The sequence below is a fragment of the Eretmochelys imbricata genome, chromosome 1, assembly GCF_965152235.1.
Source record: "Eretmochelys imbricata isolate rEreImb1 chromosome 1, rEreImb1.hap1, whole genome shotgun sequence".
Lineage (NCBI taxonomy): Eukaryota > Metazoa > Chordata > Testudines > Cheloniidae > Eretmochelys > Eretmochelys imbricata.
Window position 1 is genome coordinate 333,409,764 of NC_135572.1, and position 17,115 is coordinate 333,426,878.

The window sequence follows — 17,115 nt, forward strand, 5'->3', positions numbered from 1 at the left end:
GACGGCCCTCAAAACCTGGGGTGTTCTTGGGTTTCTGGAACATCTTGTCACCTTGCTTGCTTGGAGGGGGGAGGGCAGAAATATTTGACTGGTCTTATGAATGATGTTGTTTGAAGTGCACCCATTTAGCAGGTATCAGTTTCATCAGGTCATCTGCCTGATAGCTCTTTCAGGGGGTGTCTGCAGGGGCCACAGAACTGGGACAAAGCAGCATTTTATTTAATTTATTTGATTGATTGTAAAAAGTAACAGGGACACCCAGTTGGGCCCTGAAGACAGGAATGTTTCCAGTTTTCTGGGACACAGTGTAGCATAAAAACAATGGAGTGTCCCACTTTCTCAACCCCACGTCCAGCTACTGGGTATTTCTGAAAAGGAAGGGAAATTCAGCCCAGAATAAAAGAAGAAAGATTGGATTTCATTGGAAAGACAGTAACTGCTTTTTGTCAACTATAGCTAATCCTGGGGTAGATGAAATCTAGGTGTGAACCAGAAAGAAAGCCTTCCTGAAGCAGAATATTAAATAACCCTTGAGGCTGTTTGCAGAGAGCCAGACAGCAGTGTATGACTTGTGAATATCAAAATAATTATATTCCATAAAGCAAGGCAACTTTTTATGCTAGTAACGGAGATTAATATTTCAGACATGTTGCAAGAAAGATGTATGGCTAATAGTAAAGCACAAAAGGAACTAATGGAAGACAGTCTTTCACTTTGACAAAGCAGTTTTTATTGTGGGGAACCCATGTTTTCTATAGCAGTGCTGAGGAAGGATTATCCCTTACTATGCTCTCCATGACAGCATTGCAGAGGTACAAAGATACAAGGTGTGATAACTACTCCCAATATATTACGCACAGCAGGGAAGGAAACTGTTGCCCAGGGCTCTTGTAAGAGTTTGTTCCAAGTGAATAAAAAACAGCATAATAAAGCCAGCAGGGAAGATAGGATCCACCACCCTTCTTCCTCAATCTCTGTTCCCAGTGAAAAGAAACAGAGCAAGGGGAAACAGTTAATTTTGATACTTCCAGATGGGAGCAGGGAGCCCTGTTTTAATTTGGAGGAAGGAATACCTGTAGTGTAAGTAATACATACAAGGGATATTTCCCAGGGGAGTGAAATAGTAATTTGGTAACCCAAAAAATCAACATCATGCTGATCACTTTGCTTTTAACACTTTTTCTTGGAAAAGTTTAGTAGGTAAATGATGATAAAACATGTAAAATTGAATAAATATCACAAGGTATGTGGTAAAACCATTTCCAAGAGTTTAAATTTCAAAGCTGCATGCAGCATAAGATCCTTGCACAAAGCCCAATTTGTGGCTTTAGGGCAGTGGTCTCCAAACTTTTCCTCTCACGCTCTCCTTTATCAGTAATAGAATGTGTCTGTGCCTCCTGACCCCAAGCTGGGAGAGGAGCCATGGCCAGGAGTGGAAGGTGGGGGCCAAGGCACAGCCCAGAGCAGAGCCAGGCTGCAGCTGCAGCCGAGGGCATGGCCAGAATGGAGCTGGGGGCAGAGGAGGCTGAGTGGCGCTCCCTCCCCACCCTAGTTTGAGGACCACTGCTTTAGGGTAAAATGGCAGCGGTTAGCAAAGATAACTAAATGCTAGGGGACACTCATTAGGGTTTATCACCTTGCACTCCAGCCAAGGTTCAGTTAAGCCCTGTATGTCCCCACCCCAAAGCACACCTGTTACACCCATCTCACCAGGCTCAAATCCTTTGCTCCTGACACAGGCTGCAGCTGCTGTACTGGGCATTCTTCCTTTTGTTCCTCTGCAGCTGAAGAGCTGTTGGGTATTCACCTCTCTCTGCTGTCCTCTCCTGGTTGTCACTGAAATCATATCTGCCATTACCTGGCCTGGGTCTGACTTCTCTTCTCCCTCGCAGCTCAGTTCTGAGCTTCCTGGGTAGTTTACTAGTACCTCCTCCCAGTCCTGCCAGCAGTCTGGGGACCCTGCTCATGATGGACTTGCACCAGTTCGCTCCCACAGCACCTCTGAATAACATTCCTCTTCCCCCATTACATGTAGGAGCAGTGTGGAGCAAACAGAGATAATACTGGAGCAAACTGAGAATATGAAAACCGCACAAATAGCTCTCCCACACCCTGGCATAATTAAGAAGAGGCTCCAGTGCCTGGCAGAGGGAGCTGAAAATGAAAGTAAAGGGATAGCCTAGTCAAAATCAGGGAAGCTGGCAGCCTTCCTATCAATTGAGAAACAGAATACAAATCAGAAGAGATTACAGAGATACCTAGAGCTGATAAAAACACACCTATGGTATTAATAATAATAATAATAATATATAATTTGAACTTATACTGTTTTTTAAAGGGTTTTCAGATCACTTGTCTGTTAGTGAAACTTAAGCCCTTTGAGACATATAAACATCATTATTGCTAGTTTAAGGATGGGGAAACAGGCTAAATATGATTTAATGATATACCTAAATTAACACAACGAGTCTGTAGCAGAATTGGGGATACAGTTCAGCAGTACTGATTCCCAGTTTCCTATATTAACCACTAGACCACATTTTGTATGCTCTTTTGGGAGTTATATAATAAGAAGGCTATAGACAAACTGAAAAGTGCAGAAGAACAAACAACAAATGTTTGGGTTTTTAAAGATTACTTTTAGGTATTTTAAGAGGTTTGAAAAATTGTTTGTATTAATTTAAAAAAATGAGATTAAAAGGGTTTGAGATGAGGCTGAGACTTGAGAATGAAACCAGAGATGGCTGACAAAAATAATAAAATTGTGAGAATATATCAGGCAAAAATGATCTAATGGTAAAACCTGAAGAAAAGGTATGATGTGACTATAATAGTCTACAAATATCTGAGAAGTATTAAAGTAGAGGGATTATTTGTGTTTGAGAACGGCATGACAAGGAACAATGGCTTGGAACTAAATGACAATTTACCTAAAATAATATTGGAAGAGAAAATTCTTAACTGTTAAAGCAGTTTGTCATGGGAATAATCTATTTAAGGAGTGCCAATGGTTGATGTTTAGGTGTAGATTACATTACATGAGAAAATAGCGTAGATGGAGAATCCTTTGTTTCATGCATCAGGATGCTAGAAGACCCGGTAGGTTCTTGTCTATGCAGTTCTTATGGGTAATGTACTAAAAGCACAGTAAACTGATTTAGGGGCCATAAAAGGCTTGAAAGGAGATGTGCACTAACTGAAACTAGGGAAAGCATGAAAGTTACAGGTGTTCTAGCATAAGTCTTCGCTTGGTGGTAGGAGAAACTTCATCTTCAAAAGTATACAGAAAGGAAGCAGCATTACTTCAAACAAATACTAGGGCCTGCATTTCAGAGACCCACAGGAGTTATCCATTATATATATATATATATATATATGTGTGTGTGTGGATATATGTGTGTGTGTGTATGTATATATATACATACACACACACACACACATATATCATCTAAGGTTTTGCTTTTTTTTTTTTAATAAATCATGGAGTTTAAGGCCAGATGCGGGGGCCATTAGTTCATCTAGTCTGACCTCCAGTATATCACAGGCCATTAAATTTCACTCCATTACCTCTGTATTGAGCCCAATAATCTGTGTTTAACTAAAGCATAATTTGTATTTGGTTTAAGCATATCTTCCAGAGAGGCATCCAGTCTTGATTTGAAGACATGAAAAGATGTCTCCACCATTTCCCTTGGAAGTTTGTTCCAATGATATTCACTCTCACTGTTAAAAATTTGTGCCTAATTTTGTATTTGTCTGTCTTGAGCGTCCAGCCGTTGGCTCTTGTTACGCCTTTCTCCACGAGCTTAAAGAGCTATTTAATATTGAATATTTTCTACCTGTGTAGGTACTGTAGTTATGCACTATAATAAAATCACCTCTCATTTTTCTTTTTAACAAACTAAACATACTGAGCCCTTTTAATCTGTCACTGGAAGGCATTTTCTCCAGCCTCAAATCATTTTTGTGGTTCTCTTCTGCACCCTCTCCAATTTTCCAGTATCCTTTTTAAAATGTGGACACTACAAGCAGACACTGTACTCTAGTATTGGTCTCCCCACTGCCAAAAACAGAGGTGAAATAACCTCCCTGCTCCTACTCACTACTCCTTTGTTTATCCAAGGATTGCATTAGCCTTTTTTGCCACAGCATTGCACTGGAAGCTCATGTGGAGTTGCTGGTCCATTTGACCCCTAAATTCTTTTCAGGATCTCTGCTTTCTGGAATACATTTCCTCATTCTGTAGATATAGCCTGCATTCATTGTTCTTAGATGCATGTGGCTGTATTAAAATGCATTTTGTTTCAATGAGCCCAGCTTACTACATGATCCAGATAATTCTGTGTGGCCGCCCTGTCATCATGTATCATTGTGCCATTTGCAAATTCTATCTGCAGTTATATTTACTTCCAGATTGTTGAGGAAATGTTGAATAGTATCGGTTTGCCAGTTCTTAATCATTTAATGTGTTTTATTGATAGTTTGTAATTAATTAATGTTGTTCAGTACTAACTCAATGCCTTAGAAAAGTGTATTACATCTACACAGTTAGCATTATCAACCAAACTTTGATAACAAGTTTCAATCAAAGAATGAAATCAGGTTTGTTTGACAAGACCTATTTCTTCTTCAAGTGGTTGCAGATATGTATTCCACTTGGGTATACAGGTGCCCAGCGCATCAGTTGGAAAACTTTCCTTAGCAATGCCCCTCGGGGGGTGCTTGCACCCTTCGGCCTTGTAGCCCCTCCCATGGCTACCCCCTTAGTTTCTTCTCACTGCCCACGGTTGAGTTGGCACGTTCAGTGTGGTGTTTCACCTCACTTTCCTCTATCATGATGTTTCTGTGGTTTTCTTATGTAAATAGTTAGTTTAGCAGTACCTTAAGGTTTTATTTAGTGTAGTAAGTAGAGTTTTTTGCCTGATGTGATGCCTTCACCAGGTTTTAAGCATTGTTTATCATTTGGGGTAGCTATCCCTACTGGTGACTCCCACACTCAGTGTTTATGGTGCTTTGTGGAGGGGCACATTAAGGAAAGGTGCTTCATCTGCAGGTTGTTCGATAAAAGACCCATGGCACAGCCGCTGCTGGCCCAGGTCAGTTGACTCAGGCTCACGGGCTTAGGTTGTGGGGCTATAAAATTGCAGTGTAGATGTTCAGGCTTGGGCTGCAACCCAGGCTCTGAGACCCTACGAAGCAGGAGGGTCTCAAAGCCCTACATTTCAATTTTATAGCCGTTCAGCCCAATTCTAGTGTGCCCAAGTCAGCTGACCCGAGGTCTGAGACTCAATGCTGTGAATTTTTTTTTAATCACGGTTTAGACGTAACGAAGAGATCTCAGGTGGCTATAGACTTGTACTTGAAGAAGAACCTTATGCAGCAGGCCATGAGGTCCACTTACTCTCTCTGGGGGCTGCCACAGATTATCGGGCCCCCAGAAAGCGCCTGAGCTGCTACGGGCTGGGGCTTCACAACCAGATTTGGATTCCTCACCCAGGAAGAAGGGAGATCGTTCTCCTGCCTGTGTTCCTCTAAGGAAAAAGAACCCACAAAATGGACTGAGGCTGTTCCAGAGCTCAGTGAGATTCCTGCTCCCTGTTGCGGAGGAGTGCAGACTAGCAATGTGAGTCTTCAGTACTCAGGATAGAGCTGGACAATCCACTCGGTCTCCAATACTGAGGCAAGATCAGATGGATGCCATACTATAAACTCCCGTACTGTCCAAAGGGTGTCCACTGAGTCCGGTACCAATGAGAGTGGTGATGGCACCAACAGTTTCTGCACTGGCAGCATATCAGGCATCAGCAGACTTGCTGTGTTTTTCTGTTCCTGATTCTCCACTACCCAGGAACATTTGATTGTGCTGGCAGCTTCTTTGGTGTCCTGAGTGCTGCATGGACTGGATCTAGACTTGTTGTCGGTACTGTCTTCCACACAGCCTCGTATCTGAGGGTCAGGGTTGCAGTCAGCTTCCTGCTTGGTACCAAGAGCATTGCCAGCACAGTGATTGCAGTACTCTACATCTCTGGGTCTGATATCAATTTCATCCTCTGTATCGGTACCAGCTTCAGGAATGAAAGTGAGTGCAATGCCTTTGTCAGTACTCAGTGCCAACCATCGTACCATCATTGGTGCCGATGAGACCTGCATATAGGGCTGTGGATGACACGCGGTGTTTACTGGCTTCACTGGAGCAGCTCCTCCATTACTATCAGACTACTTGGAAGGGTCTTCAGGATTGAGTTTGGAGACTTTTCCTTCGCCACACCATTCTTGAGGGTCGTTGAGACTTCCTGGAAGTCACCCTACATACAGAGATTGGTATTGCTTCTGCAGGGATAAAGGTTCCTGGCCTAGCTCCTACTGGCCACCAGTGCCGTACCCCTATCAACAGTGGCCTCCTTGGAAATCCCGGGGAGTTTCTCATTCACTGAGGTCCCAGTCTTCCACTCGTTCCAGGGTGAGGTCACACATTCCTCTGGTAGTGTCCCCTCATGATCCACCTGTGCTGCAGCCGCAGACTGAGGTGACTCCCTATGAGTTGGTGCAGTCTGATCCTATATTAGTCATGCATTGCCACAGGAGATTCCACTGATCCTGCTTCCCTCTTCTTCCTCATCAGCAAATGAGGCTACAGTGCCAGATTATTCATCTCTGGTGTCAGAGGATTTTAAAATCACATCAAGATCTCCTGAGACAAACAGTGTCACCCTTAGGTATTCAAGCTGAGTTTGTTCAGAAGAACACCCATACATTAGTGAATATTCTTCAGTCCTCTGCTCCTGCCAGAGTCACTCTCCATATAAATGAAGTGATGTTAGAGTCTGCCAAATCTCTGTGAAATACCCCAATGTCTTTAAAAGCAAAGCATAGTGATAAGAGGTATTATGTCCCCAGGCAGGGTTTTGAGCATTTTTTTCCTCACATTCAGCTCCTAATTCTCTTATTGTGATGGCTGCAAACAAGAGATTATGACACGAGAGATATAAATCCACACCTAAAGACAAACAGTCTAAGAGGCTAGTCTTGATAGGGAGAAAAGTTTATTCAACCTCTTAATTACAAATGTGTATTGCGAAACAGCAGGTATTATCATTTAAGTATGATTTTGTGAATTGGGATGCTATGTCCAAGTTTATGGATAAGTTGCGAGAATCCTCCAAGGAAGAGTTTAAGGCAGGGGTCTCAAAGTCCCGGCCCCGGGGCCATCAGCGGCCCAAGAACCTCTCCACTATGGCCCGTAGAGGAGAGACCCATGCAGACACACTGCTGGCTCTGTCTGCTGCAGGAGCTGCCCGCCGCAGCTCCCATTGGCTGGGGGAGAGGAACAGAGATACATCACTAGTCGCCGGGCAGAGGCAGCCATGGAGGCAGCATCACTTTTTTCCACGATGAATATAAATAAGTCAAAATACTGAACACAACTGTCTGATGCACCTCTTGCTGCAATCCTGAAGGTTTCAACTGCTCAGTCACTGAGGCTAAACATCTGACAGAACTGAAGCGTTGCCAGGTGTCTGGCAAGCACTAAAAACTCTCTGGCAGGCAAAGAATTGTATAAAGTTGTATGACAATTTTATTATTTCTAAGAAATTTGAAATAAAAAATACAACATAAACCATTTATTTTCTGAACACCATCTTCAGTGACATTATTGGCTCGCTGGGAGGATTTTAGAATGGGCACTGGCCCTAAGGTAAATTGAGTTTGAGACCCCTGGTTTACAGCATTCATTGCAGAAGGCCGTTTGGTGGCCAAGATGTCTTTGCAGTCGGCACTGGACAGCAGATCCTTCATCCAGATTTATGGCCGCCTCTGTAATAAAGAGAAGGACCTAGTGATTACAGAACTCCGGCGTAGCTCCTGAGGTCCAATAGAGCACAGAGGAGGACTTACTTTTCGATGATTGATTGGTTTTTGTTTTCTGAGAAAACTGACAAGACATTGCATCCTTTTAAGGACTCTTGTGTTATTTTGCAGTCACTGTGGGTTTATAGCAGGCCACAAAGAGACATTGTTATGAGTCAATAGCAACACTAGCAATACCATCTACCTTGATACGTCTGACAGTCACATATTAGTCTGCTAGGCAGCAAGACTTCCCTAGAAAGGGGCATAGATCACCAGAAGAGAAGACCTGGGTCCAGATTTGATCCACCAGCCCTTCCTCCACCACCTTAGGGCATGCAGCCTATTTGACTTTCGTATTGAGGGCAGCATACCAATGGTGAAGTTATTGACCATATCTCCAAAGTTCAAGGACAGGCTTCTAAAGTGCTTGGGAAACAATAACTATGGACAAGGTGATCCTAAGCACTCTGGGATCAGGTTATACCATCCAATTTCTGTCCATTCTCCCCTCCTACCTCCTTCAGCAGGTCCAAATTCTGGGTGTTCTGGGGGCTTTTAGAGAGGAAGTTCATCATCAGGGAAAGGAATTCTGCTTCTGTTCCTTCCTGATCCCCAAGTCCAAAGAAGGGATGAAAGCTATCCTTGCTCTTCATGGTCTCAACAAATACATCAGATACGGAGATTCTGCATGGATATCCAGACTACTGTTCTCCCCACACTGGATCACAATGACTGGTTTGCTGCTCTAGATCTTCAGGATGCCTGCTTCCATGTGCAGATTTTCCCAGGCCACAGGATATTTCTGAGATTTGTAGTGGCAGTGCAGCATTATCAATATATGGTGCTCCCTTTGGCCTGTCCTCAGCCCTACATGTATTTACCAGATGCATGACTGTAGTGGTGACCTACGTCAGGAAAATGGGAATTCACATCTTTCCTTATCTGGATGATTGGTTACTGAGGGACAAGTCCAAAGACCACGTTCTCTGCCACATCCAGTTCACAATTTTGTCTTTTTGATAACCTGGGTCTAATTTAGAACAAAGGGAAGTCACACCTAATATCAACTCAAAAAATAGAGTTCATTGGGGCCCTACTAGACTATACAAGTTTGAGGGCTTTCCTAATGATCGAGAAATTTCAGGCAATTCACCAACTATGTCTATCCCTCTGGTCTCATGATCACTCATCAGCTACAATCTGTGTGTGCCTAAAGTTACTAGGGCATATGGTGGCATGCACTTAGGTAGTCCAACATGCAAGATTGCATTTGTGTTCTCATCAAGGCTGGATGAAACTAGTCTAGCTCCCAGATAGTCAGTTGAAGGACATCTTAGTATGAGTACCACCAAACATCCTGGACTCCCTAGAGTGGAGGACAGATCAGTTCAATGTTTGTCCAGGGTTCCCTTTGTCCACCCTTCTCCAACCAGGACTATAGTTCCCAGTATATTCCCAATGGGCTGGGGAGCACATCTAGGGTCATCGCAAGTTCTGGACGTTTCCCTTTGTATCATTTTTCTGGAACTTTGCGCTATTTACAGTGAATGCCTGGCCTTTCAGTCTCAGATCAGGGGTACAGCGGTTCATATCCTTAATGACCATATCATTGAAATATATTATGTGAACAAGCAGGGAGGGGCTAGTTCCAACCCACCTTGCCAGGAAGTGATAAAATTTTGGTATCTGTGTATCAAGGAGGTGATTACCCCCACAGCGGCTCACTTAGTGTTCAGAATCAGTTAGCCGACCACCTCAACAGTTTTTTATCCTAGAATCATGATTGGTCCTTGAAGAACAACGTATTGAGATCCATCTTCAGAGATTGGAGTATTGCAGTGATAGACTTGTTTGCAACAAAAGACAACAGGAAATGCAGTCAGTTGTGATCTCGAGTGGGGCCCAGTCTAGGCTCTTTAATCAGTGCCTTCCATTTGAATTGGGGATCAGAGCTGATGTATACTTTAATTCTTCAGGTTATCCTGAAACTGCAGTTGGATCATACCAAACTGATACTCTCATCGCCAGCTTGCCCAAGACCAGGCTGATTCTCTGATCTTCTTGACCTGTCTGACATCCCAAATACTTTCCCTTCCTCCCTTCTGATGCACTGAGCAGTCTGCATCTGTTGACGTGGATGCTATATGGTTAGATAAGGGGGAAGGACATTGCTTGGAAGCAGGGCACTGAGTGTTACTTAACAGCAGAAAGCTTTCTACTAAACGACATATTTTATCAAATGAAAGCATTATTCTGTTTGGTCACTAGCTCTGGGAATCCAGCCAAAGCAAGCGTGCATTCAAGATGTTTTGGATTATCTGTTGCTTCTTAAGTCATCAGGACTGTCTCTGAGCTCCTTGAGCGTCTGCTTAATGAGGATATTGACATTCCAGTGTTTTAAGGGAAGATAATTTTTTCTAACTCCCTGATATGCAGATTTTTTAAAAGGGATTGTCTGTCTCCAAGTCATCAGTCGTCTTGACTCGGTCTCTTATGCAGATCATGTGAAGGGTCAGGTGGTTTCCAAGCAGACAGTTCCCAGATGGATTACTTCCAGCATTATGGCAGCATATGAAGTGGCTCAGTCTACACCTCCTCAAAGACCAGTGGCTCATTCAACAAGGGCCCAAATAGCTTCAGTCACATTCCTCAGTGATGTTCTATATTAGACATTTGCAGAGCAGCTACCATTGTCTTCAGTATATATTTTTACCAAGCATTATGTTAGTACGACTGCATCAAGGTCAGATGCAAACTTTGGGAGGGCAGTTTTGCAGTTGTTCTTTAGCCCCACCTCCTTTAGTTATTGCTTTTGAGTGGCCTTAGTGGAATACATGTCTGCAACTACTCGAAGAAATAAACTAGTAACTTACCTGAACTGTAATTGTTTTTCTCTAATATGTGGGTGCAGATGTAGATTCTACGACCCACCCTACATCCCCTCCTCATCAGAATTATTAGCTTTAGATTCTGGTGCGAAGGAACTGAAGGGAGTCAGGGCAGCGTTGCCCTTATAGCAGGGGAGGGGCTATAGGACTGAAAGGCATGAGTGCTTTTGCAAAGTTCTCAGACTGTGATGCACACTTTGAGTGGAATACTGCACATCTGCACCAATATCTCAAACAACAACAGTTACAGTACAGGTAATTAGTTTTGTTCCATGAAACTATGTTAACCGGCAAGCATCATATTCCTGTCCTTTAATTCTTTTTCAGGTGAGTCTGATATCAGCTCTTCCATTATTTTGCTCAGGCTAGCCCAACCTATATTAACCCTTTTTGAACATTGTCACAACATTAACACTCTTTCAGTTTTCTGGCATTTCCCCAATATCCCAAGATGTGTTAAAAATTAATATCAGGAGGACCAGAGATCTCCTCAGCTAACTCTTTTAGGACTCTTGAATGCCAGATATCCGGGCATGCTGATTTAAAAATATTTACTCCCAGTAGATGTTGTTTTACATCTTCCTTAGTTTATTAATGACCTGGAAGGTACTTCATCCTCAGTGATAAGAATACATAATCCTGCTTCTTTACAAATACAGAAAAGAAATATTTATTAAACACTTCTGTCTTTTCTGTGTCATTATTAACAATCCTTTTTGAAGTGCCAAATGTATACATTACTGGTTGGGATTTTCCTTTGTTTGCCCATCCTGAATGTAATTTGGGTCATGATTGTATTTCTTTCCCCTTCCTCTCCTCCTTCCCACCCCCACCAATTCATTCAGTGAAAAGATAAGGCACCATTTATATCAGTGATCTCTTGGAGAAAAACTAAAGTTTTCTGTAATGACAGGTTTCAGAGTAGCAGCTGTGTTAGTCTGTATCCGCAAAAAGAAAAGGAGGACTTGTGGCACTTTAGAGACGAACAAATTTATTTGAGCATATGTGGACACAGCTGGCACATATCTATTCAGGGGACACCATCATAGGGCCTAATCACATCAGCCACACTATCAGAGGCTTGTTCACCTGCACATCTACCAATGTGATATATGCCATCATGTCCCAGCAATGCCCCTCTGCCATGTACATTTGCCAAACCGGACAGTCTCTACGTAAAAGAATAAATGGACACAAATCAGACGTCAAGAATTAGAACAATCAAAAACCAGTCAGAGAACGCATCAATCTCTCTGGTCACTCGATTACAGACCTAAAAATCGCAATATTACAACAAAAAAACTTCAAAAACAGACTCCAGCGAGAGACTGCTGAATTGGAATTAATTTGCAAACTGGACACCATTAAATTAGGCTTGAATAAAGACTGGGAGTGGATGTGTCATTACACAAAGTAAAACTATTTCCCCATGTTTATTTTCCCCCCTACTGTTCCTCACATGTTCTTGTCAACTGCTGGAAATGGCCCACCTTGATTATCACTACAAAAGGGTTTTTTTCTCTCCTGCTGGTAATAGCTCACCTTACCCGATCACTCTAGTTACAGTGTGAATGGTAACACCCATTATTTCATGTCCTCTGTGTATATAAAATCCCCCTACTGTATTTTCCACTGCATGCATCCGATGAAGTGAGCTGTAGCTCACGAAAGCTTATGCTCAAATAAATGTTAGTCTTTAAAGTGCCACAAGTACTCCTTTTCTTTTTAAAGTTTTCTGGTCCCTAAGCAACCAACAGCTTCCAGCTCTGTGATTGATTAATCATTATCTGTCATCACGAGGTCCAAGATAATTGCCTTGTGTTGAATGCAATACCTTTAGTGTTAGAAAATTATGTATAATTTTTAGAAATTCTAATGATGTTTTACTTCTGGCTACATGAGACCTCCAGCATGTCTCCAAAAGTAAAGTCCCCCATAATATCACAAGTTTTCTTTTCACACATTACTGACAACAGGTGTTTAAGGAGCAATTCATTCTATTCTCTAGTTTGATTTGGTGGTCTGAAACTTACCCAAGCTAGTAACCCCTCCTGGGCTTTGTTAGTTAGCTCATTGGTCCATATGCATTCAAGACTCTGTAATTCTGAGTTATCAGTAAGTATAAAACAAGTAAGTTCTCTGCCATTATTCTTGTTTTAGCATATTTACTCCATTATTTTTAATACTAAAATAGAGAATCTATTTTGGGGGACACTTTTGCCCCTTTTTATTGCTTATCAGTGTTTTTAAATGTATCTATATAAAAATAAAAATGTGTCTTGAAAACTTATTCAGCTTTATTTTTACATAATAAAAACTACTTGACTTTGAGTTAAATTGGCCATGATTTCTTGTGTTCATAAATTACTGTAGTTCAATCATCTCTAAGAAGACTAATGCTTTTCTCCAAGAAGTCATTTTTATATAAATGGAGTCTTATCTTTTCACTGAATGAGTGGGAGAGGAATACACACAGAGGGCCAAGTTCTGTGGCAATGTTGAAGTGAGACTATAGCAGGAAAAGCAGGTATAGGGGATATGCTTTATCTTGCACCCTTGTGTTGCTTTGGGTGCAATCACCGTGTAACTTATACTGGTTTCACATACCTATTGAATGTAGAGTGGGTATAAGTTATGCTACAGTTTTGCCCATTTTCTGACCAACTTACAAAACCATTTTTTCCACCACAGAATTTGGCCCTCTTTGACAGTTGCATCTAATTAATACCAGATCTGGATATTGCTATGCTACACAATTCTTTTATGGTTTGATATGTGTATGATTTATACAAATCTCAAGGCTCTGGGTGCTTTTGCCATATTAAAACCTACAATCACACTGATAAAACAAAAATTCCTAACTCTTCAAAACCAGGGAAAGGGAAGGTGGATGTGCTCCAGCCACAGATCCCAGCCCTTCAGTCACACATTCCAGCTTTCCGCTCACCTTCCTCAAAAGCCTGGAGAAAGAGAGGTTATGCAGCATGCCCTGAAGATCAATAGACTTTTGGGCTATTTTGGACCAAGGTTCCAAAGTTCAGGGCCCCTCACAGAGCATACCCTGTCAGCAGCTCCTTCTCTTTCAAACTAAGGGAACTCCAGCCCTGGCACCTCTGCCAGCTGCAGCAATGCAGCATGGGAAGAGGCAGTTTCTCAAACAGGTAAGTCCTAAGTCACTTGGTGCTTTGTATGAAAAATCCAGTATCTTGAACTCCACTCAAAGTCAGGAGGTAGCCATAGCACATCTCAGAGCACTGGCAACTTATGCTCCTGGCAAAAAAACTCCACTTAACAGACATATTATGTTAGCATATTTCAGTTTCTATCTTGATTCAGAAGAAGATGCACAGTTAACAATATAAAATTTTTGAGAATGAGCACAATTGTAAACATTCTCTGCTCTTTTAAAATGTTTGCAATGATAATGTCCTTAGTTAATAAACTTGATTTGTGCTTCAAAAGAAACATTTAATAAAACTGTAATAAGGGGAAACTTTGTGCTGTACCCATCCAGTTAATGCATTTTCTTTTTAACTATAGTATGTACACAGTTTAAAGGTCTGTAAGACAATGATTAGACTAAACAACTTCTTATACTCTGACTCATCAGAAGTATCTGTGTCTGGGATGGCCTGGTGCTCTAGGTTATCCTGGGGGTTAAAATTAAAGGTTAGCTCAGTCTTTAGCACCCATTACTGGATAATTAATGTGATACTGATTTTTAAAAAAAAGTCTCCAGAGCAATCAGAAGCCGGTAAGCCTAACTTCAATATCAGGCAAATTGGCTGAAACTACAGCAAAGAACAGAATGATCAGACATATAGATGAACACAGCATCTTGAGGAAGATGGTTTTTGTAAAGGGAAATCATGCCTCACCAATCTGTTAGAATTCGTTGTGGGGGTCAAAAAGCATGTGGACATGGGTGATCCAGTGGACATAGTGTACTTTGATTTTCAGAAAGCCTTTGACAAGGTCTCCACACCCCTGGCTCTTAAGCAAAGTCAGCAATCATGCTATAGGAGGGAAGGTCCTCTCATGTTTACAAGGTAGAAAACAAAGGGTAGGAATAGATGGTCAGTTTTCACAGTGGAGAGAGGTAAATAGCAGGGTCCCCCAAGGACCTTCAGTGGGACCAGTGCTGATGAACCTATTCATAAATGAACCAGAAAAAGGGGCAAACAGTGAGGTGGCAAAGTTTGCAGATGATACAGAATTATTCATGATAGTTAAGTCCAAAACTGACTGCAAAGAGTTAACAAAAGGAGCTCACAAAACTGGGTGACTAGGCAAGAAAATGGCAGATGAAATTCAGTGTTGATAGATGCAAATTAATGCACATTAGAAAATATAATCCCAACTGTACATACAAAATGATGGGGTCTAAATTAGCTATTGACTCCAAGATCTTTTTCTTGAGTGGTGTCATGGTTAGTTCTCGGAAAACATCAGTTCACTGTGCAGCGGCAGTCAAAAAAGCTAACATAATGTTAGGAACTATTGGGAAAGGGATAAATAAGAAGACAGAAAATACCATAATGCTGCTATGTAAGTCCATGGTATGACCACGCCTTGAATACTGCATGCAGTTCTGGTTGCCACATCTCAAAAAAGTTGCATTAGAATTGGAGACAGTACAGAGAAGGGCAGCAAAAAAGATTAGGGGTATGGAACAGCTTCCATGTGAGGAGAGCTTAAAATGCTGGGGCTGTTCATCTTGGGAAAGAGACAACTGAGGGGGATATGACACAGGTGTGAATGGTGTAGAGAAAGTGAATAAGGAAATGTTATTTGCCCCTACACACAAACCAAGAGTCATCCAATGAAATTAATAGGCTGCAGATTTAAAAAAAAAAAAATAAGGAAGTACTTCACACAATGCACAGTCAACGTGTGAAACTTGTTGCCAGGGGATGTTGTGAAGGCCAAAAGTATAACAGGGTTCAAAAAAGAATTAGATAAGGTCATGTAGGACAGGTCCATCAATAGCTATTAGCCAAAGATGGTCAGATACGCAACCCCATACTCTGGCTGTCCCTACACCTCTGACTACCGGAAGCTGGGAGTGGATGACAGGGTATGGATCACGGAATAAATTGCACTGTTCTCTTCTGGAACCAGCCACTGTTGAAAGACAGGTTTCAGAGTAGCAGCCATGTTAGTCTGTATCCACAAAAAAGAAAAGGAGGACTTATGGCACCTTAGAGACTCACAAAGTTATTTGAGCATAAGCTTTTGTGATGAAGTGAGCTGTAGCTCATGAAAGCTTATGCTCAAATAAATTTGTTCGTCTCTAAGGTGCCACAAGTCCTCCTTTTCTTTTTGTTGAAAGACAGGGTACTGGGCTAGGTGGGCCATTGGTCTGACCCTGTGTAGCCGTTCTTGGCCAAGCAAGCAGAAGCTGAGAAAGCAGCAGAGGTGATACTTGTACTTACTGGTGAAGATTTGGTCTGCTACACAAATATCCCCTTTGATTCATGTTTAGGAACAGCTCTTGCATTTCAAGGACAGTCTGTCTGTTTCCTCAGTATGGAATAATGCCCCGAGAGCATCACCAGAGAATTTGCGTGCCATCTGGATATGTATTTGGTGAAAAAGTAGTTGAGCACACCCTGTCTGACAAGAGGAATGCCTCAAAGAGGGTGGGGCAAGGAGTGGAATAATGGAGATGTTTTCATTATGGCTTTTTAACAATACCTGGGCTTAAAGCTCTGTGCCTCTTTATCATGAATGTTATCTATCTGGATTTGTTTTCCTGGGGAGGGCTTGAGCTGGCAGGCAATATGAGGATGGATGTTGGATGGATGGACAAAGAATTGTGCGTCTTCACTATATGTCTGCTCATTTGCATGTCAGCCAGTAAACTCAAAGTATTTTAGGATTAAAATAAATTTCTTTATTAAACTAAAATAAATCCGATCTTGCTCACCTCTTGCTATTGAATTGAGAATGTTACATTTGTTAATGCCATAAATATACTGTTAAAAAGGTCAAATTATACAGAGCTCATTATTGCTGAGCTTATTCTAGAAAGGACAAATTAAGCTGATTGTTTATTTATTAATTCTTAAAATTGTATTAAAATATATTTTAGGGTCTGCCAAACTCATTAGGGAGACTGTTAAAGTTGCCAGGTTCAAAATGTGACTTCTTTCCCTCTAATCCCCAAAATACATATAATCTTTTGGGACCCTTCTAAGCAAGAGAATGTTTTATGGATATTTATTAATTAATGTTAATACTGCCAATAGCAAAGCACACAATCATGATGAACACTGTACGGCAAAAAAAAAAAAAAAAAGTGTTTGCCTGTTATTGGAGGAATAAAATCTTTATATAAAAAGACTAATTTTAAATTTCAAGATTCCAAAGAGGA

General features: G+C 41.6%; 1 protein-coding gene across 8 annotated transcripts in view; it reads left to right on the forward strand.

The window, feature by feature from the left end:
• The window catches only part of ATXN7L1 (ataxin 7 like 1), a 203,032-nt gene that overhangs the window by 142,288 nt on the left and 43,629 nt on the right, over positions 1-17,115 (forward strand). Inside the window, exon 1 of one of the 8 annotated variants that reach the window (XM_077835547.1) lies at positions 13,778-13,900. The exons of the other annotated variants lie outside the window; for them this stretch is intronic. Coding sequence (XP_077691673.1) covers positions 13,875-13,900 — 26 coding nt within the window. The 5' untranslated portion in view covers positions 13,778-13,874. Of the gene's footprint in view, positions 1-13,777; positions 13,901-17,115 lie in introns of those variants that run through there. 8 annotated transcript variants of the gene reach the window in all.